Consider the following 12,021-nt stretch of genomic DNA (forward strand, 5'->3'; position numbering starts at 1 on the left):
AGACAAGTGCCCCATAAACATATGAAAAAATGCTCAACATCATTAGTCACTAGGGAATCAAAACCACAGAGACACTACTTCACACCAAGTAGGACAACTATCATCTAAAAATGACAGATAATAACAAGAATTGGAAAGAATATAGAGAAATTGGAGCTCTCATATATTATTCCTCAGAAGGTAAAATGGTGCAGCCAGTTTTAAGACAATTTTATAGTTCCTCAAAATACCAAATAAAGCACTCCCTTGAGATCCAGTAATCCCAAGAGAACTGAAACAAAAGTCCACACATAATTCTGTGTATAAATGTACAGTATTTATGCACTATTCAAGTTGGCCAAAGGTTGGAAACAAATCAAATGTTCATTGACAGATAAGAGGATAAAGAAAATGTGATCTACTCATACAATGAGATATTACTTGGCTTTAAGAAGGAATGAAGTATTAAAGCACTCTTCAACATGGATGAACCTGAAATGGCATGCTAAGTAGAATTTGACGGACTATAAAACGGCCACACTTTGATTGTAAGTAAATGAAATATGGACAGGCAATATATTTGTGATTGCCAAGGGGTGGGGATGGGACTGGGGGAAAATGGAAAGTGACCATAAACAAGTACAGGTTTTTTTTTTTTTTTTTTTTTTTTGAGGTAACGAAAATGTCCCAAAATTGATAGTGGCAATGCTTACACAACTCTGTGAATATACTAAAACCCATTGAATTTTACATTTAAAATTGGTGAGCTGTATAAGGTGTGAACTATAACTCAATAAACCTGTTAAAATGATGCATAGTTTAAAAAATTTAGAAATATATATATGTTTCCCAAAGTGATAATATAAATACCCATATATTCATAGCTTATAAACTACTTACAAGCAGGAGACACCATTATGAATTTGAAAACATGCCTCTTCAGTTTATCCTACTAGGATTATTGAACCAAATTCAAAATACATTATCAGTGTGCATACCAAGTACAAAAATTATCTATGTTTATTAGAAGTGGTCTTAAGCCAGAGAGTTGCTGATTCTGCATAGCCATCTCCACATTTCAAGCTGATCCTACATCTTATTGTTATTACATTAAAATCAATTTTACGAGAAACTGTTTACCTTTAACAGAACAGCTACTTAAAAAAATGCTCAATGCCTACTCATAAACCTATATGAATCCAAGCAGGAGTTTTCTGAGTAAGGTAAATAAAGTTCAGCAGTTTTGCAACTTTTTGGACAGCACAGTTTTGGATATGAAAGATTTAACACTCCTTTATGATTCAAATTTAATAGTCATCAAAATTCAAAATAATTGATTACTATTTGGAAATCTTGATAGGAAATCCCTGAAAATATCACCTGTAAAGCTTTCCATTTTAAAACCAAACTATTGCATTTTTTAACAACTTTATTTGCATGTTTTCCTCATGAACTTAGAAAATAAGGTAAAAGTAACTACAGAAGGACTGTTATCAAAACAGCTTATAGTTCAAAATGTTGTTTTGCCATACAGCACCTTGGTATGGAGTCTGCAATTTCATGTCTCCTAACAGCAGGTATTAGTGTCCATATTCTCCCACAGAGAGCAAATAAATACCTTTTCTATGACTCTAAGCAGCTGGGCTTAGATGGAATGAACACAACTGTAGGAAACACATTTCAGGAAGGCACCAATAGAAGGACAAGCTGAAGTCTTTACATCTTACTGAAGGCAAGAACTCAGCACCTGTGGAATGGGAGGGACTCCACTTATGGAGCTATTTTGTTGACCAGTGGCCAGATGTAGAAGGAACTCATGAAATAGAACAAGAAAGACTCCAGTAACCACTAAAAACATCCACTTAGGCGAGCTTCTGAGAAGCAGGGCATAGCACATAGTAGGCATACAGTAACAGTAGTACTGTCTCTGATTATTTTACCCCTTGGTAAGACGTGGATCAGAGAGCGTGAGCATCCATGCACATTAGAAGATGCCATGGCACTTTTCCAAACCTGAGGCTGTTACTCCAAAGATTTGGCCAAATTCCAACTCAGGTAATTATATTCCACTTCCTAAATTTACCTTGTTGTTCCAATTAGTTACAATATTGTTTGTTTGCCTTTTCAGAAAAAGGAGGAGAAATTCTTCCCGAACTCACTGATCCAAATGACAAGAGAAAAGGCAAAAACAATGAGGAACACCTGCCTTGCTGATGAACAAGAAGCCTGCTATGCCTAAACTTCAGTGTCACAGGTAGCTCGGGGCACCAAACAAAGGCATGAGAGGGGAGCCAAACCCCTGTATCAGCGTTGCATCTGGGCACCTTCACCAGAGACCAGTCCCACTGGGCTTCTTTGTAACTTCTCAAGAGGGCCTCATGATCTAGCCAGTCCAGTGAAAAGGGGAACACTCCTGCAAGTGTTTATATCCCTAATAGCAGTGGTGACATAACCATTCTCTCAGGAATTTGGGTAGTGACCATCAGGAGAGATTCAGGAATGTATGAACTTGTCAGTTTCTCTTTAATGCTGGAGACCCTAAAAATAAAGCAGGCTGCCATCCCTCAGCTAGTCAAGAATTTAAAGTCTGACAGTGTCAATTCTGGGCAAGGGTATAGGGAAAATAAAGCTTCCATGTACTGCTGGTGGGGATATTAACTGGCTCAGACACTTTTCACAGCATTTGACAGCATCTAGTAAAACTAAAAATGTTTCTAGTCTACATCTCAGCAGTTGTGCTTCTAAGAATACACCCTGCCGCGGCTCTCACACATCGCACCCCGAGCAACACATGGCTGTTTACAGCAGCAGTGGCTCTAACAGAAGAAAACTGGGGGGAAACAAAATATTCATAAAAGAACAGAAAAATAAAGTGTAATATATTCATATCACAGAATGCCATGCACTGACCTAAAATAAAAAATGTAATGTTAAGTGGGAAAAACATAATGCAGAGTTAATTTGTAGCTGGATACCATTCATCAGAATTGTCTAAAGGCAAACATTACCTTCTTGCTGTTTATTGAATATATAATGTGCGCACACACAGAAGCATGCATGTGCATAGGTGCACACAGACATCTACAGTGTTTGGGTTGCTTAGCTCTCAAAGCCTCATTGCAGGGTTGGGAAATTTCCTTCCATGTTTCTTGGTGAAAGTCTAGGCCTGCCCACCAGACTGAAGTTGAAAAAGCAACACTTTGCTCTGCTACTTCACCCCAGGTGTTAGCAGGGGAATAAGCACCAGGGTGCAAAGACACATAGACTAGAAAGTGAGTCTTGGCAAAGGTCATATCTTGGCAAAGGTCATAGTCTTGGCAAAGGTCATATCTCCAAGGCAAGGCAACAGAGGAGCAGGCTTCACCTCCTGTGTCCTCAGGGAGCCCCCACATCCTACACCCCACACAGCAGTCCCCAGTTTTTTGTCTGCAGAACTTCCTTTTTCATTATTGCTCTTTATCTGAGCCCAGATCATCAATGCTCTTCAGGATTCTGTTTGTTACCCAATTCCTTTTCAATATAATATTTTTCTGTTTAAAACAGCTACATATGATTTTGCTGCTTTTGGACCAGAAACCTTGTGAGTGTACCTCTAGGCAGGTGGGAGGAAACACGGCTGGCTATCTCAATCTTTTAGCGATTTAAGGTCAAAGGTTCAGATGTAAATATGACAAGATGTTAATAAGTGTCTATAGTGGGAGGTAAAAAAGAAAGGTGTGTGTTTATTACCCATTGAACTTTTTAAAGTACACATTTTAAAAAGATAAAGAACAGACCATTCCTGGGGTCTCTAAGGTGGTTTAGGTAGGTTTCTTATATTTGACAGATCCCAGGCTTGTTTGAAATTATATTATGAAATATTTTTGTGTAAAACTGCACCACAAACATAGTGGACTTAGGGCCTCCCCGGTGGTGCAGCAGTTGAGCGCTGGATTGTGAAGCTGCCCGCAGCCTCTGCAGTGCCGGTTCGATCCCTGGCCGCCGGGCGAGGGTCCCACATGGTGCGCAGACCTCTCCTGCCTCCCGCTGCTCCCCTCAGCAGTGTACCTTGGTCCTTCTGCCTGTTCTACTCTCTGCTCTGACTCTGGTGAATTCTCTCACCCTCCCGCGCTTCTGAACTGTACCCAGTGCTTGTATAAATAAATAAATCTTAAAAAAAAAAAAAAATACTGGATTTAGGAAACAAAATACACTGATTCTTAACATTTAAACTTGTGCTACCATTTAAAAGAAAAACCTAAAGATATCTGCAGGTATATTTGAGTATTCTTCTAGCCCTCACCCCTGATTTTCCTTTTCCTTTTTTAAATTTTTTTAAAGATTTATTTATTTATGATTATAAGAACTGGGGTGCAGGCCAGAGGTGCAGGAGGGTGAGAGAATTCAGCAGAGACAGAGTGGGGAGCAGAACAGGCAGATGGAGCAGAAACACTGCTGAGGGGAGCAGCAGGTGAGACAGGAGAGGTCTGCCACACCATGTGTGTATCTCCCTGGCCGGCCAGGAATTGAACCTGTGCTGCAGAGTCTACGGACAGCTTCACAGAGCTGCACTCAACCTGCTGTGCCACCAGGGAGGGCCCCTGATTTTCATTTTCAAAGACAGTTAGATATAGGGGCCTCCCTGGTGGCACAAGGGGTTAATAAGACACAACCTAGGAACCTATCGGAGCCACTGCAGCACAAGTTTAAACCCCAGCCAGGGAGCAACCCACATGGCGCAGCAGACCTCTCCTGACTTGCCTACTGCTCCCCTCAGCAGTGTATTTCAGTAGATCTGCCTGTTCTGTTCCCCACTCTGTCTCTGGTGACTCCTCTCACCCCCCCAGACCTCTGGCCTGTACCCCAGTTCTTGTACGCATAAATAAATAAATATTTTTAAAAAAGATACTTAGATACTTAAAATGATACGTATGCTGAGATACATGTTTTTGAACTTCTGGGCTAGCAAAGCAACACCTCAAGATTGTCAGGGAGCTCTTTAGGCAGGAAATTTCTCCCCAGGTTTTAGTGTGTTCTCTTAATCCATAAATGGATTAAATACCCCCAGAATCATATACCCAAACATTTAAAAAATGAGGCAACTTACTACATGGATGTCCTAACACCTTGACTTCATCAATAGCAAGGTAGCCTTGGTGTCCCGAAGTTATTACTTCAAAAATCACCTGGAAAATTAATAAAGATTGACATTATTCACTTAATGGGTACAGAGATTCAGTTTTAAGATGAACAGCATTATGGAGTTAGACAGTGATGAGGGTTGCATAACATTATGAACATATTATGAGTAAGGTAGTAGATTTTATGTTATTGTGTATTTTACTATAATAAAAGGTAAAAAAATGGTATAAAACGGAGTACACATAAACTTGCAGATAGGGAATATGAATTAGCTGTTACGATTTTATCAGTGTCCATATCCTAGGTGTGATATTATATTTTCGGTTTGAAGGAATCAGTACTATTTCTTACTTTGGCTTCCGACTCTTCAATTACATCCATAAAATTTTCAATTAAAAAAAGCAATTACAAGTTACTGTTTACTAAGCACAAAATATGTTACAGACACTGGGCAGATATCACTCCATTATCTTACTTATTAGTTCATGCAGAAATTATTCAAGGATTAAATACTGCAAGAATGAACAGACTTAGGTATAAGGCCATGCAGTGAGTCTATTGTAAATATGATCTCAAAACCCAATCTTTCTGATTCCCAATATCATGGCATTTTCACTCCTTTACATTGCCTGCACAAGCACTTCAACCTGAGGACTGCACAGTTTGTGTGTGATAGATGCAAAATGGAGGATGCAAGCAATCAGCAGCCAAATGGAAACTGTTCCAGAAACCCTGCTAGACTAGGCATTATTGTGTGCAATGCCACCACATCAAAATATAAACTACTCAGGGCAGAAAATAGGCCCAACTGAATAAAAAAGAAAGAAAACCCTCTTCTAGCCTAAATTCAATATAGTTTTTTTCCTCTGACGATACACAAAGAAGAGATCCATGGATAGTTCTGCAATGCGATCTTGATCACATCCATCTACTAAACCCTATATGCAAACAACTGAAGGCATGAAAGCAGGTGAACAGTGAGAGGAGCACAGGGAAAGACCATCAGAGGTCCTTTAAACGGGGTCTTGGGTATAGCCACATTCAGCTTATGACAGGTGGCAAGACCACGCGGTGCAAGGGTCGACTGGCTACACTGGTTAGAAAGACCACCACGCAGCCCAAGCCTGTGACCCCTAGATAACCAAGGACACTATCACCCTGGGAATGAAAAGGGCATTTTGAGATCCAAACCCAGAAATATTCAATCAGCTTTCTTCCAACCACCCCCCCCCATTCATTCATTTCATTCACTCAGGCTTTACCACATGTCATCTCTATTTCCAGCACTGTGATAAGTACTTGGGGTAATTAAAGAACAGAACAAAGCCCTTTTTACTCAGCAAAATTTTCCTTCATATGAACAATTACATTTTACTTTATCAACTACAAGGGTTAAAACTTCTCATAAAAATTGAATAATTTTTATTTTTGAACAGGTACATTAACTCTACAATATAGTACATGTATAAGACATGCTCACATGGGTCAGTTTTTGAAGTTGATGTGTGTGAATTTACTGCACAGTATTTTATTTAATGCAAAGCTGTGACTCTATCGAAGGAGAACCCACAACAAAATAATTAAATATGCTTATCTCTGGGTCTTTATTTGTGCTCCTTAATCTTCCAACTGGAATAGCAAGAAACAAAAAAAAAAAGACAGCACTGATACAAATACATTAAGAAAGATGGATGATGGATGATGCCTCTTTCAGGTAATCAAAATCTTTTGAAAGTAAACTTTTGGAAGCTGGCAAGTTCCAGCACTGACTTACAGTTAATTGACAAGAGAAAACATTCTTTATAGATATGTTTGCACACACACATATTTATATATGAGATATGTATATATATATATATATACACACACACACACACACATTCATATGATATATTTAGGTGCTTATATATAAAAGGCAATTATGTTACAAGTTTGAAGTAATTATTTCAATGCATCTCTCAAAAAATTGATGTAAGTTTCTCAAAAGATCATCCCAATCTTTCTTCATAATTTTGTTAAGGGCCTTAAGAGAACACATATTATTAGTTGCTTCATAAAGTTTCTGACTTAGTATATAACTGTTTCAACACTTACCATCACTATAAAGTATGATTTATATTGAAAAGCTTGCTATTTTGAAATAACTATGATTAACTGAAGAGATCTGAGTTTAGATTACATAAAACAACCTTAGATTAAGGACTAACTAACAAGTAATCACTAGGAAACATACTTTGCTATTTCTAACAAAGGAGGGTTAGAAGATGCTGGTCAAAAGATGAGACCTATCCAAAATATGCCTCTCAAAATAAATTTTATACTCCTATAAGAAGGTTTCCTTGTCATGGACTCTTATGTTCAGTAAGTTTTCAATTTTGTGCATTTTTTGAGCCAGTACCCTTGCCAAGAAAGCTTTAAAAGTAAAGATATTTTTCCCTCTTTTTGTCAAATAAGGGACTACTTCTTTGGAAGTACAGGTGTTGCTCTAGTGAAGTATAACAAGTGTATGCAGAACCTGGCGGGAGGCCTTGGCATGTCTGAAAATGCCAGCAACTAGGACCAAAAAGATTGGGTCAGAGAAAACAACAGCATGAGAACATCAACGATAGCAGTGGAAAAAGGGAAAAAGAAAGGTGTAACAAATTGATTTGGGGATGTGGCAGTGTTTATTTTTATCAAGCAGGGGAAACTATATTGAAAATCAATGTTATAAGTGAGGGTTAGGTCTCATAGGGAGCCAGATCATGTCTTTTCTCAAAAAAGTCAGTAACTCAAAAAACTTTTATATAATATATACAGCTCTGCCCCTGGTGCCCTTTGTATATATTATCTAATTTTTACCAGACAATTAAATTAAGTAGGTAATATTAACTCCCTTTCAGGAATGACAAGGCAAACTCAGAAAAGTTAAGTAATTTATCTGAGATGACACAATTACAATATTGCAGAGTCAGGCTGTAATTCTAGGCCTATTTTACCTACAAGTCTGGATCGTCTTATTACTGAACTGCCTTAATAATCGGGTATGAGAGACTTCATAAGTAAAATATATACAGCTACAGAGACATATACACAATCACATCTGTTGATATATATATATAGTACATATTCTTTAATGATATATATTATTTTTTTTCTAAAAATTTTACTTATAGATTTAACCAAGCAATTAGTTGCTTAGTGGTGGAGGACGAGTTGCTGGATGGTGGAGGAAAGGGACAGTTATATGATATTTTGTTTTAAAGATTTATTTATGTATTTATACAAGCACTGGGTACAGTCAGAGGCACGGGAGGGTGAGAGAATTCACCAGAGCCAGAGCAGGGAATAGAACAGGCAGATTGACGAAATACACTGCTGAGGGGAGCAGCGGGCGAGACAGGAGAGGTCTGTCGCGCCTTGTGAGACCCTCGCCTGTGGCCGGGGATTGAACAGGCACTGCAGAGGCTGCGGGCAGCTTCGCAGCCCAGCACTCAACCGCTGCGCTACCAGGGGAGGCCCAATTAAGGATAGACTTTTGAGTATTTATTGGAGGTAGAAAATCAAGAGAGGATGACAATTATTGTGATGCATAGAATCAGTATTAAATTCTAATCACAATATCCATAAATAAAGTTTTACTGAAACACAGTCATGCTCATTCATTCACATACTGCCCATGGTAACTCTTGTACAGCAACAGCAGAGTTAGGTAGTTGCCACACACCATCTGGCCTGCAAAGCATAAAATATTGTTTATGCTATATATTATATATTGTATATAATATATATGCTATATATTATATATATTTTTTAGGCTATAGATTATAGCATTCTGCTTTAGGAGAAAACTCTGCTTGGCTCACCAACACATAGTTGTGTACTCTGTATAACAAGAAAACACGTGTCAAAAGCAAAGGTTTGTTAGAGTCAACTACAAATTGCCTTGTATTTTATGCAAGGAGCTCCCACTTTATGTGGGAGCCTTGTATTCAGTAATGGCATAGAGAAAACCTACCTAGCTTGACTTGCGTCCACAGTATTACAGGAACGGTTTACATGTTCACTTCAGTTTGTAGTATCATTACTAGGTTTTTGTTTTGCTTTTTTGGTAAAGTATAATTGTAATATAGCAAAACAAAACCACAGAAATTAATTACTTTATAAAGCTCAAAATGCTGTATAAAATTAAATTAAATCTCAACTTCATTTGGAGGTCAACTCTTCTATAACAAATTTAAATATAACAAATGAAAGTTTAAAGCACTTTTATATTCAAAATTGAACTTCAGAGCTCATTCTTCACAATTAGCTAGATTTCAGCTAATGTACTGAACACACACATTTCTAGGGAAAAAAAAAATCTCTTCCCTTTTAGCCCAAACTAATGTCTGATTATTTGAAAAGTTGAAAGCTAAACTGGTGAATCAGTATGATAGAATCACAGAGTCATCCTGTGAATCCTTTTATTGCCATAGCAGAGTATTTATTTTTACATCACCTTTTATATAGATTTGGTTGAACAGAACATATAATCAATCCTCATTATTTGTAGATTCTGTACCTGTGAATTTGTCCACTTTTTCATTTATTTTAAACCCCCAATCATTAAAACTTTCGTGATCACCTGCAGACAGAGAGAGTTGCCCAACATACAGCTACCAGTTATGGCTGCACAGGTGGTTCTCCACCTTCTTATTTGAGTTCTCATGCCATAAACAAGAATCCTAACCCCAATCTATTTTCTTTTCTTAATATATATATGTATGTATATATATATATATATATATATTTATTTTAGTGTAGAAGAACTGGTGTGCAGGGTAGGGGTAAGGGGGAGGGTGCTTGCGAGAGGATTCACCAGAGACAGAGTGGGGAACAGAACAGGCAGACTGACAAAAATACACTGCTGAGGGGAGCAGCAGGCGAGGCATGAGAGGTCTGATGTGCCAAAAGTGGTCAGGTCCCTGGCCAGAGATTGAACTCAGGCCTTTGCGGTAGTAGCACTGACACTTAACCCGTAGGACACAAGAGAGCCCCCCCCCATCGATATGGAGCCACATTTTTCACGTTTCTGTACTTTTTATTGATGATACCATAGTTTAGAATGCCCCAGCATAGTGCTGAGGCTATGTGTAGTGTCCCTAAGTGCAGGTGGCTGTAGTAAGCAGCACTTTCAGGCATGAGTCATAACACCACTGCCTGATCTCAATGTTAGAATCAACAATGCATGTTAAATAAGGGGTCTTTAACAGAAACACCAAAAACAAGGTGATGTATTGATTAGCTGACAAAAACGTGACCCGAGACATCCAGGACTAAGCCAGCATTAACTGAGAGAAGCTAATGCTTAGTCTTCACTAATTCAAAGTCACCATGACTTTAGGGAACATATCAATTGTGAGTAACAAGAATTTCCTGTATCAGTGTTTTGGGGTTCAATCTGAGTCTCTATTTCTATGCTGTACTTGGGCACAGAAAGAACTCAATAGTTACTTTGGCTGACAGATCCCAGCATTATTTGTACTCATGGATATAAACAAGTGTAGGCTAAAGAGAACTGTTATTCACTCTCACAAAATATGACATCTCTAAAGACAAGATGTTGTATTCCCATGGTTTTTGAAGCTTTTTGGGAAAACTATTTGCTTTCAGGGGGTACAAATGGTTAAACCACTGTCTAGTGCTCCCTCATTTACTCAAGAAAAGCCATCCTGAATGTTGGCCTGTGAGGGTTTTGACATCAGGCTATCCTTCAAATGCCTTCCAAAAAGGAGGAGGGGAAGCAGTTTAACACTGCAGAATCCCTGATCCTTCCTGCTCCAGTGAAGAGCAAAATTAGCTTTCCATGCTGCCACTTTCCCTTGTTATGTGTGAGCAAAGAAAAGGGGTTTGCTTACCAACACAAATATTCACCACAGAAAATGTGTTGGTGGAAGTCGTTTGTCAATTCCCTGTAACAAAGGAGATTAAATGGCATGTGTCTATTCTTCTACATACAACCTAGTATCAGTAGATCCTTTCTGATTTTATTTAAATAAAAAGCAAAAGTCGATCATACCCATTTTCAAAAACTAGTGTGTATTTTTCAAATGAGTTTAATAAAAAATAAAACACAGCAAAAAAAAAGTTCTACAATGTTAAAGAAGGAAACTAAAACCACAACTATGTCACCTTAGAAGATCAGGAACAAAATAATGAAGTATTTGCTTGTGTGCAAAAGTCATCAAAGAAAAATAAAAATATACTTCCCCAAAGTTAAAGACATTGAAGGGTAAGATTCACTATGGAGTTAATTACCCGTATTTGTCATGCCTATTTATTTAAGTCATTCTTAAATCACCTCATTTGCTTTTTCTATCAATGAACATGATTTTACTCATTTTTATTTTTGTTTTCCCTTTCACTTTTGCAAATGATTAAAATTCTTTTGATCCTTTTATGGATCCTGTGACAGCGGAATGTGTGGAGAGGGCAACTAGTGGGCAAAACCAAACGCCAGTGGAAGGGAAGTAATATGAGGAAATAGTACCATCCAGTTACAAGCCTTGGAGAGAGTACAGGCAGTGGCTGTGTTCACCAGAGAAATCACCTGCTACCAGATGTCCCTTCTATGCAGCACCTGTTTTATTACCTTATAAAAATTGGGTGACATACATTTTCATACTGAACATTTAACAAAATAAACTTTTCTAACTATCAAAAAAAGAACTAGTGTTCTTTTGATTTTTTTCCTAATTGTTCAAATACTCATTCTATGGAACAGAATATGGAGGAAAATGAAGGGAGAGGAAAAGTATTATAGCAAAGTTATACAAAAATGTGCTGATAAGCAAATACAACAGACCACAGAGAAGTATAAGCAGCTATTGGATGAGTCTTCCTGTTGGAGGCGGCCTCCCCGCGTAGTGACCAGAAGGGCCTTGACCCGAGTCCCTAAGG

General features: G+C 38.1%; 1 protein-coding gene across 5 annotated transcripts in view; it reads right to left on the reverse strand.

Moving 5' to 3' along the window:
• Positions 1-12,021, reverse strand: part of PTPRM (protein tyrosine phosphatase receptor type M) — a gene marked incomplete at its 3' end in the record, with an annotated part of 796,072 nt that overhangs the window by 462,633 nt on the left and 321,418 nt on the right. For all 5 annotated transcript variants that reach the window (XM_084252855.1, XM_084252854.1, XM_084252853.1 and 2 more), the window contains exon 4: positions 5,066-5,144. In XM_084252855.1, the coding sequence (XP_084108981.1) occupies positions 5,066-5,144 (79 nt within the window). The remainder of the gene's footprint in view (positions 1-5,065; positions 5,145-12,021) is intronic.

The sequence above is a fragment of the Talpa europaea genome, assembly GCF_964194135.1.
Source record: "Talpa europaea genome assembly, chromosome: 13".
Classification (NCBI taxonomy): Eukaryota; Metazoa; Chordata; class Mammalia; order Eulipotyphla; family Talpidae; genus Talpa; species Talpa europaea.